Consider the following 18,198-nt stretch of genomic DNA (forward strand, 5'->3'; position numbering starts at 1 on the left):
TATTGATTTTTTATCAGTATTCAGGAAGTTTAAAATAATTCCCACATCCCAACTAAATAGCAAATGTTTTCGGGTTTAGTAAACCCTGATATGATAAAAGCATAGCTAGGAATTAAGAGCTGGAGTTTTCATAGTATGTCTGTGATTCAGGAGCATCACTCAGTTTAGCTGTTCCTGGGATTTTCCCTCCTAAGCCATACAGACTTTTTTTTTAAACCCCTTTCACAAGCCACAATGCATGAAAACAAAGCAATACAAATTATATAGAGGACAAAACCCAGATGACTAGAACAAAGATTAATGAGATCAAATTAACTTTACGATGTAGTGTTAATCATATTAACAGTAATATGATTCTGAAAAGTGTACCTATACAATAACACCACATATATAACAAAATATGTGGAAGAAAAATTAAAAAAAATTACATGCTATTAGCTATGGTCCCTCCTTTTAAAAAAAATTGTTGAATCTTCTATTTATTGAGCAGCTGTTGCTATGTTCACTCATTCATCCATCCATCCACTCATTCAACTATTATTTCTTTAATTAATTATTCAATCAATTGTTCACTGAGGGACCGTGTATGATCTATGTTTTACAATTGACCTCAAAGAGTGAGGCAGCTGAATGCATCCGATAGAAAATAGAAAAAGGCATTGCAAGGTTCACAACAATTATCCAGGGTTCAAAGCCAAAAACTATTTCTTCTAGTCCATTGTCATATTCCGGGCGGCACCCGAACGCCGGTGGTATCCAAAGCTGCAAGGAAAGAACGCAAGGCCAGTATTAATCACCAGCGATACAAGTGACTACCCCTTAATGACTGTGACCCCACCAAACTGCAATTTGGTTTCAGAAATCCCTCTGAAAAATCTCCCTGTTGCTACTGGGGCACACTGGTGGAAGTGGATTTCAGCTTCTGCTGCTGCTACAGTTTTTGTACTGTGACTAAAACGAGCCTAGGCTCCCAGATTCCATGTTTAAATAAACCTTGTTCCCCAAAGGCATATTCACTTATTCTTCCAGAAGAAGTAAAATTCACTTGCTACAAACTATAGAACCATGTAATTTTAATATACTTATCAGGCTTGAAAGGTTGGGAAGCTTTTGGGTATTAACTTGTGAATTATGTTCAAAATGTCTTACCGAAAGATTGCATAGGAATAAAAATGCAGCGATGTTCTTCAGAACTCTCCTCTTGTTGTTAGTAACTGAGTTGCTACTGTAAAATGAGAAATCTGAGGCTGAACGCATGACCGAACTACTTTCCTGACTCGTTTCTTCTTTGGCATTACCACCATTTTCTCTCCCACAGATACTGGCCTTGAACAGGCAGGGTACCTCTCCACTGTCACGAGTAGCTCTGCCATTGTAAATCTCTTTGTATGATGGGGTAAGTGACAAAGTGCTCCCCCGAGATATAGTCACTATTCGAAGAGTTTTAATATCATCGTTCACCTTTTCCTGCTCACGATGTATGGATTCAATGATAAAGAGGTTCTGAATGTATTTCTCAATAATAACCAGGACAGAGTAGGGCAGGTTATACCATGTGTATTTTGGATGAGCCTGGGCACAGATAATGGCGAGGATCGAGCCCCAGGAGAGGAGCCAGGACCCCGCAGCTGTGCCCACCAGCAGTTCTGCATCAAGTTTTCGAGCAGGATTTTTTGAATTATCCAACGATCTATCTTCCAGTCTGTAGATCAGAAGGGCGACAATTCCAGCTGTACACATGAGAGCCAACACAAAGATGGCATGCAAGTAAAACATAGTAAGTGCTAACTCGCTTTTGATTTTCGAACGTCCAATCTGAATTAAATACACAACAACTATGGCTATTGTGCTAGTTAACACGATTAGTCCAAAAATCATTCCAACAGTTATGCCGTGGAATTTGAATGGAGTTTTGTGTTGCTGGTGGTGCTCAACTTTGCGGCCAATGTTCTTCCACAGGACATAGAGCATCGTGGATGCTAGGATGTGGTACTCTATATTAAAGGGGTATAGATAATATATTCCTTGAGAAAATACTGAACAGAGAGTTGTTGTTGTGCAATTGCATTGAGGTGCATGATCATCTAAAACTAAAGGAGAGGGAGACATTAGTTATGTGCATGATAAGGATTTCTCGTTTAAAGTGAATAATTAAAACATAAATAAAATAATAAAACACAAAAGGTAAGATTTCAGTCAAACAACACATCATGCTGCCCAGTTAGCCACCTAAGAAAAAGTCTCATCATTGAAGTCATTAACCTAGCAAAGCTTTTGCACATGTCCTGAAGTATGATCTCTGACCTCACTGCTCAGGCACTGAGCAATAATCACATCATGAACGAATGCTGCACCAAAGTGCACCAAACTTCAGCAGGGTCTTGGTAAAAATACTTTTTTATAACATGAAAATCCAGATGCCAAGGGCTTTGAGTCCTCAGGCCTTCAGCTTCGAAAGCTTTTATACAAGCTCGAGGATCTGTGGATCAGATCAAGAACAAGCTTAACAAGGAGAGGGCTCAGTCCTACTCTCATTTTTATAAGTTATTTACACCAGTGTGATTTCTGATACCAAAACCACTTTATTAAAAAGTTGCTTATGTCTAGGAAAGAGGTGAAGTAAACCACAGATACTTTCACTCAATGTCCCAGTATAGTTTTAAGGTTAAAAAAAAAAAAAATCAATCTCCTTTTGAGAGGACCCTATGAAATCATTCTCTCTCTGCAGTGCAGTTACCTGCATTGTAAACCCCTAAGGCAACAATTGCTCGTATTTGTAAAATAAATGTATTTAATGTGCTTTTATAACCTAAGCAAATAATCTCAGAAATCAGAAATTTCCACAGTGGCAGAAAAAAAGATACTTATTTTCGCAATGTGTTTATTTATAAATATATAAACATACATGCTGAAGAGCACATTTTTAGGCACTGATCTTAGATTTGTGCCTGGAAGTTTTTCTTTTGTTTTCTATAATTTTAGAAGAGAAGAGGCAAGGAGAAAGTTGGTATTGTTATGTCTCAAGCACACACCGTGAAGAGATAAAAAAAAATTGCTTTTGCAGTGGATTGTATGTTAATGCCAAACTTGTCTTGTGGATCACTACTTCAGTCCCCCTTGTTTCAGATGCTATTTCTGACTCTTCATAATTGTGTAACAATTCTGGCAGCAGAATAATAGGAAATAACATAAGGAAACTGCTTCTATTTAACAAGTAGAAATATCAAGAAGAGCCACTAACTGGTCATTTGCCTGCTCTCAACTAATGCTCCATATTTACAAAATGTCTGAACTATCAATTCAGCTACCTGATTATTAATGGAAAGTAGATAGTTTCCCAGTGTCAGTAAAGGCTGGGGGATGAAGGGATTGAGAGCAGCCCTGAGGAGAAGGACGTGGGGGTACTGGTAGATAAAAAGCTGGACATGAGCCAGCAATGTGCGCTCGCAGCCCAGAAAGCCAACTGCTTTCCTGGGCTGCATCAAAAGAAGCGTGGCCAGCAGGCTGAGGGAGGTGACTCTGCCCCTCTACTCTGCTCTGGTGAGACCCCACCTGCAGTACTGCGTCCAGCTCTGGGGTCCTCAGCACAGGAAGGACATGGACCTGTTGGAGCAGGTCCAGCGGAGGGCCACAAAAATGATCAGAGGGATGGAGCACCTCTGCTATGAGGAAAGGCTGAGAGAGTTGGGGTTGTTCAGCCTGGAGAAGAGAAGGCTGCAGGGAGACCTTATTGCGGCCTTTCAGTACTTAAAGGGGGCCTACAAGAAAGATGGGGACAGACTTTTTAGCAAAGCCTGCTGCAACAGGACAAGGGGTAATGGTTTTAAACTAAAGGAGGGTAGATTTAGACTAAACACAAAGAAAAACTTTTTTACGATGAGGGTGGTGAAACACTGCAATGGGTTGCCCAGAGAGGTGGTAGATGCCCCATCCCTGGAAACATTCAAGGACAGGCTGGATGGGGCTCTGAGCAACCTGATCTAGGTGAAGATGTCCCTGCCCATTGCAAGGGGGTTGGACTAGATGACCTTTAAAGGTCCCTTCCATCCCAAAGCATTCTATGCTTCTATGATACATCTAAAGAGTAACACTCACAAATAGATGTAAAATTGTGGGCATAGTTTTAGACACAGTTACACTGAAAATACTATTTTACAGATTTTAAAATTAAGTTTTCACTTATATGTGAACTTTGGCAGGAGTTATTAAAAATGCCTAATTTTTTTTTCAATTTATACAGACTATAAATAAGCAAAAAAGAAATTAGTTCAGGCTTTGGCTTTGTAGAGGCAAAATCAGGAGTTTTTAGGATACAGGCACTATTGAATTCACTGTGTGGGAAAACATACATTTTCCTCTTCAAAAGCTGTCTGTCTTTTCCCTTTTGAACACAATCAAAATTTGTCAGCTGTACTGATAAATTTTCATGGGAAGAAAATTACTTATAACTGCTGAAAACTTTTATTTTCTCTTTAAAGTTAAGCACTCCTAATTTCCCTATGCTTCAGTGGCATTTGAAAGCAGAAGGCATCCCCAGCAGTTATATTCAATGTTTGTTGACTATAACATGCATCATCTTACCAGTGGAGAAAATGGTTCATTATAAATAAAGAACCACTCAGAGGAAAATCCTCATCTTGTAAAGCAGCACTAATGGATAACCCCTATCCCTCTGAGCCATTCCACTTAATCCCATAGGATCACACGCCATGTATAACCACTCTCCTGGAAAGGATCTGCAGGATTATCCACACTTGTTTTGCTACGAATAACTTACAAAATAGTAAACTGGTTTTAACACTGCTATGTGCAATTCACTTCTATGATTTACTAATAAAGGGGTTCCTCAGTGATGTTACTCCTCAAATAAAATGTTTTTTAAAATCTGTTTGTTTGTTTGGAACTTCCAGCATTTGTTTTTCTTCTGGACCTCATCCAAAGGGGAGGTGAGTAAACAAAAAACTATGGCCTGAATCACATGTATGATAATGATAATGATCATATAACATTTTAGTTGTGACCTGATCACCTATCAGCTCACTACCATTTGCGTGGGAATGACTATGCTGACATAGTCATGAATGACCCAGCTCTATCCTACAGTGATGCAGTATTTTGTATGAGAGCGTGTTAGAGCAGGAATTCCAAAATGTATCAACCCTTCCACTTACCTATTGTTATGTTCCCAAAACCAAGTGTGATTAATCTTTCCTTATGTTCATTCAGTTGATGTTTTGACTCTGTTAGCACTCCATTTGTCCACAGGAGTAAATTTGTGAACACGGAATGGATAACCCCAAACCTACAAAATAAAGTAATTATTGAAGGAATTTGCACAGCATGTACCTCCATATATGTTAAATAAAATGCATTAATTTTCTGTAAACATGCTACGTGGCACTACTTAGTTGTCAGTGCAGGGAAAATAAAATCATAACCAATCTCTCTAAAGATGTTCCTCAGCGGAGCACAATGAATGGGTTTCAAGCCGGCAACCCGTCACAAGTGGGGTCCCCCCGGGGATCGACATTGGGCCCAACACTATTCAATATCTTCGTAAGTGATCTGGATAATGGGATCAAGTGTAGCCTGATGAAGTTCGCAGATGACACCAAACTGAGTGGGGAAGCAGACACTCTGGAAGGGAGAGCCACCCTGCAGGAAGATCTGGATAGGCTGGAGGAGGGAGCTAACAAGAACCTTATGAAGTTTAACAAAGGCAAGTGTCAGGTCTTGCACCTGGGAAAACATAATCCAGGAGTGCAGCTCAGGCTGGGATCCACCTGGCTAGAGACCAGCTCTGTGGACAGGGACCTGGGGGTCCTGGTGGACAGGAAGCTCAACATGAGTGAACAGGGTGCTGCTGCGGCCAAGAAGGCCAACAGGATGCTGGGTTGCATCAAAAAGGGCATCACCAGCAGAGATAAAGAAGTCATCATCCTTGTCAGGCCACACCTGGAATGCTGTGTACAGTTCTGGTCCCCGCTATACAAAAAAGACGTGGACAGGCTGAAGGAGGTCCAGAGAAGGGCGACCAAGATGATCAAGGGTCTGGGAAGCCTGCCGTATGAGGATAGGCCGAGAGAGCTGGGTTTGTTCAGCCGTGAGAAGAGGAGGCTTAGAGGCGATCTCATCACCATGTACCAGTACTTAAAGGGGAGCTACAAAGAAGATGGAGACTCCCTTTTTACAAGGAGTCACATGGTGAGGACAAGGGGTAATGGGTACAAGTTACTCCCAGGGAGATTCCGATTGGACACGAGAGGTAAATTTTTCACAATGAGAACAGTCAATCATTGCAATAATCTCCTCAGGGAAGTGGTTGACTCTGCTACACTGGACACGTTTAAGACTCAGCTGGACAGGGTGCTGGGCCATCTCGTGTAGACTGTGCTCTTGCCTAGAAAGGTTAGACCAGATGATCCTTGAGGTCCCTTCCAACCTGGTATTCTATGATTCTATGAATGTTAGGCTTCCAAAATTTTACAGAAACACAATGGCTTAATGTATTAAACCATTAATACCATGCTGTTATTATTTGTTATGCTCTCTTATGTGATGATTGTTACTCTTTGGGCTGGACAAGCTTCATGTTAATGACAGTGACTGAACAGTCTGAACAGGGTGAATTGTTTTGCAAGCCATATTTCACAGCCTTCTGCAATGCTCCTTCGTACTCACTGTGGCTGGCCTTTCTTCACAGATACCACCTCCTTCTTTAACTTCTAGTCCATGCATTTTTGTCTCCTGGAGAGACTTGAAGCCAACAGAGGACTTTATTCCATTCAGACTACTGGTACAGTGAGGGTAGGTCTCCAAGTGGTTTTGAGACTCCTGGTTTCTGACAAGCCAGGCATTTTTCTCCTGCACCTGAGGCAGGTGATGTTCCTTCACCAAGAAACAGTTATTTATTACTGCACTGTTCTCACTGATAGACTTGCAGTTAGGGATTTTTAAAATGACGCTTATAAACAGAGCTGATTTCGCCAGCTGACATTGCAAGCCTTCTGCGATCTCTCTCCTCATTGGTTTGGGGCTTGAACACTTACCCAAGAGAGAAAAACAAAGGAGAACCTTCTCCATAAATGACATTTCTGAGTAAATTTCTTTTACTTCCTATAGAAACTGGTCAGCTCATTGATAATTTGAGAGGAGTATTTTAAAAGTTACCATGTTTGTTTATTTATGTTCTATGTACAGATGATCTACATTAATCCACCTTCTCACAAAACCAAAAATACATCAGAACTGGCCCTGCTGCCTCAAAGACTAGTCCTCAGTTCTATAAGAAATGTATGTATTAAGCTGTTCAGAGGACACATCAGTTACACTGTGAGAACCAAGTTCTGGTGTCAGAAACATGCACAGCCCTTACTGATTTGGGTATATGGGATACCACTGGAGAGGTGGTATTTCCCAGTGAATTTGCACATCTGCATCTAGTTCCAGAAGCTGCTTTCTATAAAAATCAATATAAAATACCTCAGATATACTGCACTGACTTCAGGCTGCTGATGCAAATTCCCTTTCAGTAGCTAAATAAAGAAAACATAATACAGTGCATCGTCCTAAGACACATACATGGCGCTTCCTTCCTTCAAAAAAAGCAAGTGACACTGTGGTATCATACATTGCCCGTTTCCCTCTCTCATGAAAAAAATATACTTGTAACTGTTGCATATTATAAGCACAGTTTAAATAAGAAAAAAATAATTCAGACTAACAATTATATTCTCACTTGGGAAGACAGAGTTACTTTTTATTTACATTAACACAGTTAAGAGAAGAATCAAACTCTGTAAGTTTTCAATGTCCCTCATACAGTAAAACTGTAGGTGTTAAAGCACTGTGCAGACCTACACCTATTAGCATTCCAGAAGAGGATCAGATCCACTTTACCTTTCAAGTGTTTTGAAAGACTGGATAATATCCTTTGCATGACACCAAAGAAAGTACACCTAAATGAAGGGAATACAGAAAAATGTCATTACGCTAATAAGCATGTGTGACAGTCAAAAAGGAAAGTGCATCTGTAGATGGAAACTCTGATGATTTAAACCGAGGTAGCTCCATCTCCATGCATGTGAAATAACTTATGATTTCCTCTGATGTTCACTCAGAACCTCTCTGGCATGATGAACCTAAGGTTTCTTATATGCAAAGCCAGTGGCTCAACAGTAGAAAGTCTCAGTATGACTCACCAAAACATATTTTGTGGCTGTATCTGGAGAAGCTTTTATTTCAAAACAAATAAAGCTACCAGCTGTGGACAGCAGTATGATTGCTGCAGGTCGTGGTGATGCTAAGTTTGAATAATTTATTAAATATATGAAATTCTAGGAAGGGAGAGAGATAAGTGAAAGGATGCCAGACTTGGTTAATAAAACAAACAACGGACACCCAGGAAGCAAGAGAAAAGGTTGTACTAGCAGTCCAAGAGACAACCGCATGAGGAACACATGCAGTTGAACTCAAGTATGGTGCAGAAAGCTCAAGCTGGAGAATAGAAGAGAGAGAGATAACAATATTGAGTTAGCAAGTAAAGGAGAAAGAAATATTAAAAGTGGGAATCTCTGTCTGTAAGAGGATAATGGAAACCTCAGGATACAGACTGTTGCTGATACAAAACTAGTTCCAAGTCCTGATTAGTGCAAGGAGAACAACACCAATATTCCTCAGGGACGTTAGGGTGAAACTGGGAGTCCTGTTTGCTCAGAATAGCTCCTAGGATACTGAACTTGACAGTAGGTGAACTATCAGGAGAGAAACGGTCCAAAAGCTTTCTCTTAGAAACCTGCCTGGTTAGTTGTTCTAGAAATGGCCTAAAAAGTGCAAAGAACTTTGGGTTCTTCTTCAGCAATTAGAGTAACTGGAAGTCCATTTTACCACTGTGCCCATTAATGTAGGCACCCTCCAGCACAGCTGGTGTTGTCTGAGACATTCAGTATCTAATTTTTGAAAAAGCCAGGAAAATGCAGTTCTCTGTGGGTCACCTACACCACCCAGCAATAACATGTTCATTCATTCCTCTAATGAAGTGTTTATCAAAAGGAGGTGTGACCACTGTAAAACCCCAGGTCTAGAGACTACAAGATATCATGGAGGTTTCAACTGAATTCAAACAAATTGAAATTAGCACCTTAGTCTCATCTAATGCCATGTTCAATTCCCCATTCTGGGATAGATGCAGTAAAATCTAACAGAAGATGTGAAAGCATTCTTCAAAACTTAAAAAACATAAGTTTTGAAGATCTGTTCAGACACTAGAGTCAAGAAAGTGGGGAGAAATAGGAACAGAAAAGTCAGTAATGTAAAGAAATTGCATAAAATCCCATTTTTGCTCACAGAGCACTCATTGCCTCAAAGGGACTTCTGCCTGCGAAAGAGCATAATGCACAGCCTGTCTCTTGGAAGGGCAGGTACATATTAGCTCATCGCTTGCACAGATGCAGTATGTTTATATTTATTAATTTAATGACACATATCAGGATGCCTCATTAGAGTAAAGTACAACAAAATCTGACACATATTCTGTAGAAAACAAATGCTTCCATTTTTAGATGACACATAATTAGAGATATTACCTGCTGCAATTTCATTGACATGAGGAGATTTGTCTTAGGTAAGAGGTATCTGGTAAATTACATTTTTACTTTTTCTTTGATTGCTCAGGCTAACATTCAAGAATTCATTGTTTTAAGCTAAGTAGATGATAAACTCAGCAACATTGGGTGATGTAAAATTTAAATTAGAATTCTTGTTCCCTTTGTTCAGCATTGTTATACACTGTTTCTTCCACACTCTAGTTCACGGTAGCTGGAAACCTTGTCAGCTCAGGGTCACTGGATGCAATGAAGAATGCTGCATGCAGATCAGCAGGGAAAAAAGGCTTAATTTCTTTGGTTTGTTTTTCAGAGGTAAAGCAAAGAAGTTGCAAGACATGGAGAGTGGATATTACAAGAATGTGAAATTAAGCTTACTTCAACCAAATCAGAATTTCAGCCTCAGAGAAAAAGACAGAAGAGGTCAGGGTTACTGCTTAAATTTCAATGCTTTTTTGTTACAGAAAGCAGAAAAATGTAGGTTATTCAAATGCTCATTTACATGCAACCACAACTGCTAGGAAAATCTTTTTTTTTCTTTCTGAATGACTTAATCATCTTGGAAAGTGCATTAAATGACCCGGTTATAACTGAGTAACTCAGTTGAGTGGCTGTTTCTTTCCTTCTTTCCTACAAATCTGCTGACAGGAGCTCAGAGGAATTCATGTGATAAACAATCAATCAGCTGTGGAATATCACCATGTAATACAGACCCAAAGCTTTAAAATAAACAAGCAGCTGGAATATTTTACTGGGGTCACTGACTATGTTTGCTACTGTGCAGCCACTGATAAGCATAACCAAATGCTTTAGGAACTAAAATCCATGTTCATTTGGTATGGGAAAAATGTGCAAGTATTTTACAACAAGCTAAATACATGGGAAAGATTTTGTCCCTTTGAAGTATCAGGCTTCCACCCCTAACCACAATGGGACATCAGGATAGACAGATTGAATTGAACTTATGTGGCAAGTCCTACATACAGAAATAAGTGAATTATATTTAGCCAAGCTACTCATTTCAGCCTGAAAATTCTGAAAGTTATATATGTAACTTGAACTGAAAAAAGCATGTAACTCCAACTACAGGAGAGCATTTTTTGATTATTTCTTTTTTGAACCCATGTGAGTTTTACAGCTGAGCAATTTCAGGTTGCAAAGCCTGAATTCACACATAGAAAGGATATGCATGCACAAGAATTCAGCCCTCAAAAGTATCCTGTGATATGCTTAGAAGTTAAATTAGTGTAAAATTCACTGATGATGAGAAGATGAAAGATATTTTTGGTAAGAAATACAGATATAATATAAAACTGCAACCAGTGACTTTTACCTGTAAGATGGTGTGCACGGCATGTGTAACAGGAAAAATGCCTTCAGTTGGTGATAAACAGTTTGAAAAATCAATATAATATCCAATTTTAAAAGAGTCCAGAATTAAAGTAATCACTGCAAATAATGTAATCCCACCTACAAATGAAAAAGATATTAGAAAATGTCAATGTACAGTTATAGTGTCTAGAGGCAATCTGTACCAATATGCTAAAATCTGTTCAGGGAAATAAAAGTCGATTGATATCCATGTTCTCGCTTAGGGAAATAAAAGTAGATTGATGTTCATGAAGATAATTGACTCAATGTAATAAGTCCCTCTAATTTGTGGAAGCCTCTGCCCAATATATTACGAAAGCACATCCCTGCACACGCCTTGCATGGTCAGTGCAGAGGAGCCAGTCCAGCAACGGCCAGGACCTGGAGACGCTCAGCACCTTGCCGATGGCTCCCAGCTCCTTGCAAGGTCAGCCTCTCAAGTAACGGCAGCACTGAAGCGGCCATACAGTGCATGAATTAATGCTCTATACAGCCACACAGCAAACTATACAATTCCAGGGAGCTGAACAATCATGTTACAGTCTCCTGGCCCATGAGCCTGACAGTGGGAAGTAACACAATCACTTGGTATGCCTTCCCCATGGTTCAGGAGGTTACGCTTTAACTCAGAGACCAAAACTACAATGAGCTGTATCGTTTGTTCTCCTAGAAAGGTACCAAAGATTTCATTTCAGTATCTGTTATTTTCACGCACAGACACACAAAACCCTAATATGTTTCTCTAAATATGTACTTCATATCCTAAAGAACTTTCAAAATACGTTTCCCTTCGTTTGTTTTTTTTTTTCCTTCAGGAATGTAAATGTTTGTTACAAACTTAGTCTGGAAAGCTATATGGTAACACATTATTAATTATCAGTTTTATACCTGTACAGCTACGCACAACTGGCAATAAAATTACTGAACCAAACTCTAAAGTCTTCATTTGCTTGGGTTTTTTTCTCTCTAGGCTTTTATTCAAACAAGTTTCCACTGGATTTAGTTTGGGTTTATTTGAATTAAGACTACATAAAAATCTACCCATGGACCTTAATTGGACCTTAAGATATAGATCAGCATCAGTATCTTAATCTTTCTTTGTAAATCCTGACAGAGGAAATAACATCACTAGTGTTGCCTTTGATGAATGTTTATCTTTTATAAGGGCCCACAACCTAACTTCCTTATAAGCACCACATGTTCCACTTGACTTGTGTTAATAAAACATAGCACTAATTTAATAATGTATTTAATTAATAATACATTTATTATTAAAGTTACATTGATAAAAATTAAGTATAATTTATAAAAAGACAAGGTATTTTTGTTTATTATTTCATTGATCCTTTAAAATTAAACAAAAATAGATTTCAGAAAATTTTTTAACCAGAAGGGTATGAATTCCAGTAGGATTTTATGTTTCTGTTTTACAATCTCTCTACAATGAAATCAATGTCAAATTACTGATGGAGTGTAATCTCTACCAAGAGACAGTTTGCCTCCCCCCAACTTTTGCCGTCATATTTCAAAATCTAAAACCTCCACTCTGTACTTCATGCATGTGTATAATCCCATACATTTTTTTATTTATGCTTATTATGTCAGCTAATTTGTATTATTTCTAACACATGTGAGAGGACTGGAGCCCACATTTAAATAGATATGCTATTTTCATTATGTATAAAAGTAAATGGTATCACAAAATGCAGAATTCTAGGCTACTCTTGAGATCGAGTGATACGTTTCCTTCCTTATTTAAAGAATTTAAATTATTCTAAAATAAATTAGAATTGTTAATTCTTCTGAAATAGCTTTACTTGAGGTAATTGGACCTGCTCTGAGCAAGGTGTTGGACTAGATGACCTCCAGAGGTCCCTTCCTACCTAAATTATTCTATGCTTGATTCTGTGATTCATGGTTTATTTAGAAAGTATGCAGGAAACTCAGCCTGTTTCAGTCTTTGAAAGATGTCAAAGATGACTTATTGTGTATGCATGCTAAGTGTTTCAGTAAGAAGGAAAATGCTATCTTCTCAAGCAAAAAGATTATAAAAATCTTCCACAATTACTCTACAGTGAAATGTTATGCCTATGTTGACTTTACAGAGTATTTTAGAAAGGTATTTAATTTCCCATTCGTGACACTGGTAAGGTCATTTTCTCATTAATTCATGGTGCAGGATCAAGCCCTGAGGAACTGCTTTAGTGAAGTAGTAATGTCAGAGCAAAATGGGTGGAAATGTATTTTATAATGTAAAAGTTCTGCATCCTTGCTTCCATTACTCATGAGAGTGGCTCAGCAGAATAGGATCACAAGGGACTTGTTAACTTGAAGGGAAGGGAAGGGAAGGGAAGGGAAGGGAAGGGAAGGGAAGGGAAGGGAAGGGAAGGGAAGGGAAGGGAAGGGAAGGCAAGGCAAGGCAAGGCAAGGCAAGGCAAGGCAAGGCAAGGCAAGGCAAGGCAAGGCAAGGCAAGGCAAGGCAAGGGAAGGGAAGGCAAGGCAACGCAAGGCAACGCAAGGGAAGGCCGGGGAAGGGAAGGCCAGGCAAGGGAAGGGGCTCAGATTTAAATTCACTAAAACAAAAAGCAAATGCAGATTATCGATCTGTCTCCTGCACCATCTGTGCATCCTGTCTTTACAGGGACAACCTGCACTGTAGTTCCACTCTGTCTTGCTTGCATTTCACAAGATCACTATTTCAGTTGTATAGTTTTACAGTTTTACATCGATGTCCAGCAGACGATTCCAACAAAAAAAAACACCCTAGGAAGACAAAGTTTCTTTCACATTGAGCATTTTGGTTGATGCCTTTGTATCTCTCTTCATGTTTCCTTTACCTTCATCAAAGATTTGGTGGGCTTCAATCTGTTCCCACTGAAATCAATAGTTTTCCCATTGACCTCCAGGGATTAGAAGATTTTGTATGGCTTATTTCTTTTAATGTTCCATTATTTCACTTATTCAAATTATAATCTAGATGTTTCTGGCAATCACTCAGGAGACCACACTGTAAGCATATGCAAAGTGTCCAACATGCATATTTAAGGAGCTTCAAAAGAGAATGATTGTACTAATTTTCTTAGGCAAAAATCAAAGCACAACTATAATGATCATACATATGGTATGCTAATGGTTTCCATGTTAACTTTTCCCAATGGAAACTTCAGTATTATATACTAATACTAAATATCTGATATATACCGTTAATTATAAATGATGAAGATAATTCTACTACTTTGCTATTTCTATTTGAAAGTTAAAGAAATATGAAATTATTGCTATTGAGCATTGAATTATTAAAAAAAAAAAAAGGGATTTTTTTCAAATGGTCACTGAAACCTGCATATCTTAGGAAATCAAGAAGAGGATTTTCAGTATTGCTAAGTGCTGACTTAATTCTTTCTATTAACCATCAAGAAGAAGAAAGCTATAATGATACAGTTGTGAAAATGCCACTCTAAACTTAAAATATTAATTGGTTTTAAATAATAGACAATTTAATGCAAGCAGGAAAAATACACAAGTTGAAGTCTTCCAAGAGCTTTGTAAGTTGACTGGCTGTCTATGCTTTAAACAGAAGCTGCCCTGCTGGAGAACGTGATAAAATAAAGCCATTTGTGGAGCCGATTGATTTTCTTTTGAGTTCTCTGTCTCACTTGGCTGAACTTTCAAATAACGGTCAGAGACCTTTCCCTAACAGGAGAGAGTACTCAGGGGAGTAACATTTGGAATAAGTCAAGGAAAGGACTTCCTAAACTTCCCTGTGATTATTTGAGTCAGGATAACTGTACCTTATTCAAGACAAAGCTCTCCCTGAAACTTTTCCCACATTCAGACTATAAGAGCGGTTCTTGGTCTGCCACACAAATGGGAAGACAACTGTGCTCTAGGGTTCACACAGTTGCAAAAACGCTCAAGGAAACCTTTCCGTGAGCAATTCTTGTAAACTATTTGTCCTTCTAGCCTTGTTAACCATGTGCAAGGACTCAGTTACAGGAGGTTTTTGTTAAGTCATTCTTTTTCAACATTTGTCATAGCAAAATGCTCTAAGTAGCCAGCTACCACCACTTTTACTGAAATGATATTCACAGTTTGAAGGGAATCATGAAAATAACTCATTTGATACTGGTTAGTACATGGACATTTTCTCTAACGATGAGAGCAAGGAGATATTCTTCAAAAGCAGCTGATAGAGCTAGTCAAAAATTGCAGAGAGCTTTCTGTGGAAAGACTTGACAAAAATTTGTCCTCCTCCCCTCCTCCTTTTTGGACTTTTAGTCTTTCAGATAAAAGATTTCTATGACAAAACCACTGATGCAGAGGAGGGCAAGGGGGATCTTGGCAGACGAATTGCCACCTGAGTTTTTCCTTAGCTCAAACAAGTTTTCTCTTACCAACAGAGGATAAAGGACTTGTACAGGCTTGTTGTAACTACATGAAACTCCTAAGAATATTAAAGTGTAGGACTTTCCCCAAGGGTGAATTTGTTGAATTGCAGCCTAGACATCCAAGGGAAGCGGTGGAAGCCACACCACTTGAGAAGCTAGTACAAAGAGCCATCCTGTGCTGGTAAAAGAAATGGATAAGGTGACCTAGAAGCTCGTTCCAGTATCTTATTTCTAAGTTTCTGTGACTTCTTATATCCTGTAGGACAAATGAAATGCTGTGAACACTGTGCCAAAAGAAAAAGGGCAGGGGGTCCTGCTGTACTTAGCCATGTTAACCAGTATTATTCCATACTTAGGAGGGGAAAGCTACCCTCTGAGTAACAAAAGCATAGCTTGGTCCAAAATAGGATCAAATTAAGCCTTGCATTAATGAATTGCAGGAGGTTGTAAGCCACGTAAGCTAATAAATGAAAAATGCCTGAGAGCTGAATATTGTTTTGGAAAACAGTGAATAATCAAGGAGAACAATTCAGCAGTTGGTACATGAACTCCATACATTTCAGGAAAGAGTCTACAGACCGTGGCTGTAAAATGTTAGACATTAAAAAAAAGATTTTCCCCGAGCAATTCATACAGCATATTGTTAACAGTTGCAAAGAAAAATAAAACAGTCAAGCAATGAGACTGAGAACAAACTAAACTTCCACAACACAACCTTACTTTTCAAAATAATCAGGTTTTAGACGTTCTTGGGATTTTCATTTAGATATTTCATTAGCTGCTGCTGTAATAATTAACTGTTGTCTCATTGCTAGCCGGACAGAAATATTTTATGGAAAAGCTGTCTTACAGCACTCCGCTTTACCCACTTACTTTCCAACCTGTCATTTACAGTGCTGAGACTGGAAAAGAGGTTGGTAAAACTGGGCTTGCCTATTACTCCATACAGTGCTGATGTGGATTGTTTCTTTTTCTTGGCACCCAGAAACACAGCATTCCTGTTGCTATGGCTCTGTCATGTGCTCCCCAACCACCTTCTCTCAATAAACCTTTACATCCTTACTCCAGTGTGCACCTGACTCCGCGAATAAGGGCCATCACATCCCACCACTACCCTTGCAAACTTGTATTCTTTTCCTACAAGCTAATGCTAGCTTTAGCTTCCTTGCTTAGATCTTTTATGTACTAATCTACAAACTGATCTGGCCAGGGATTTTGTCCTCTTCTGTCTAACTCCAGATGTTTCTAAGGCATCACTGTACACATAAAAATGGGAATCTCTGATATACATCGGTACAGAGAGTACCTGAGGACCTCTCTGACTGGTACTAGTCTAAAGTAAGTTGCATTATATCGCCTGGAAAAGGTGCTAATTCCTCCAAGAGAGCTGCATGACACCAACATAATTGCCTCTTCCATTAGCTATATTTTATTTTTCTGCCATTTAATAAAATATATTTTATTTATTTGCTGCCAAACCAGCCTGGTAAGGGAAAAAAGGCGCCAGCGCTTTCAGCACTGTAAATGGTAGGTTGGAAAGTGAGGATGTTTAGCAAACAGCTTTCCCATACAATCTCCTAGTATGTTCAGCTTATGCATATATTTACTTTAGAGTGCGCCGCATGTGTGTTAAGTTCATGAACGCCAGGATGCGTCCTGGTAGGGATGGAGAGGGTAACAAAGCGGTAGCAGAGACGGCTGATGGCACGGACGTCCCGCGCGCGGTACCCTCCCGTGTGTCAGTACTTACACTTCAGCCAGCGGGCTCCGGCGTGCGTGTCCTTGTCCCGGATCAGCCTCCTCTGCGTGCAGCTCCTGCAGAGGTACCACAGCATCCACAGCAGCTGGATGAGCATCAGTGTGATGAGGTAGGAAAGCAGGTGGCTCTTGCTGATGCCCACGGCGTGCACAGCCCAGGCGAAGGTGAGCAGCAGCCCGGCCAGGAAGAGGTTGATGCCGTACTGGCTGCTGAGGATCTCGGCGTTTTTCTGCGGGTAGCTGCCGCCCACGGAGGGGGAACCGGCGGCTTTCTCCATCTCCCACGCCGCCGGCCAGGTGCTGCACGCCCGCGGCCCCGCTTTCCCCGGGGAGCCCCGAGGCCGCCGGCTGGCCCGTCCCCCATCGGCGGCCGGGGGCGGAGCGGGGCCGCCGGCCCTCGCCGTGCCTGCCCGCAGCCGCCGCCCGCGGGGCGGGGGGGAGCCGCGGGCTGCCGGCGGGGTGAAGGCTGCTGGGGTTGTGCCTTAGGTCTTGCCTCAGCCTCAGCCTCAGCTAGGGTCGAGGTGAGGGGCGAGGGAGCAGCTGTTGCACGCAGGGCTGGGCCGCAGGCGCGGGGCAGGTGAGCGCTGCGCGGCTGGTCGCGCTGAGGGACGGGGAGCGCGGGCCCCTGCTGACAGAGGCGTGCGCGGCGTAGCGTTCTGCGGCCGCGGAGGCGGGAGCGGCAGCGGGCGGAGAACAGGCGGCCCCGGCCGCTAGCGGCTGCCTGGCCGGCCGAGGAGCCGCCAGCCGGCGGGAGGCGGCCGGGAAGGCGAGGGCGGGCGGCCGGGCCCGCCCGGCAGCCGCGGGAGGCAGCCGCCGGTGGCGCGGCGCCTTCCCGCCCGGGTGGAAGCGGGGTCGCCCGCCACGGTTTCGTGCGCCGGGCCCCGCACTCCGCCTTCTCTTGGGCAACTGGCACTTCCATCGGTAGCAAACCACCCCTCTTCTCAGGGATTTTCTAGACCTTCCAAAGGCAGCGGTTTACCTTATTTTTCTAGTAAGGCCCATTCTGACAACAGAGTACTATAGCGATTGCCAGCTGGAGCAGCAACTAGCGAGCTCAACGGCAGGATTCAGTCTTATTT

The 18,198-nt window shown here is 41.0% G+C and overlaps 1 protein-coding gene across 1 annotated transcript; it reads right to left on the reverse strand.

The window, feature by feature from the left end:
- Window positions 1-591: 591 nt before the first annotated feature.
- On the reverse strand, window positions 592-17,397 carry OTOP1 (otopetrin 1; the record flags this gene model as incomplete). The annotated part of the gene is made up of 6 exons (XM_082316181.1): window positions 592-762; window positions 1,150-2,090; window positions 5,172-5,302; window positions 7,900-7,958; window positions 10,936-11,072; window positions 17,112-17,397. 6 exons carry the CDS (start codon window positions 17,395-17,397, stop codon window positions 592-594), a joined length of 1,725 nt encoding a protein of 574 aa, XP_082172307.1.
- Between the last annotated feature and the right edge of the window lie 801 nt (window positions 17,398-18,198).

The sequence above is a fragment of the Platalea leucorodia genome (assembly GCF_965183815.1).
Source record: "Platalea leucorodia genome assembly, chromosome: 6".
NCBI classification, from domain to species: Eukaryota; Metazoa; Chordata; class Aves; order Pelecaniformes; family Threskiornithidae; genus Platalea; species Platalea leucorodia.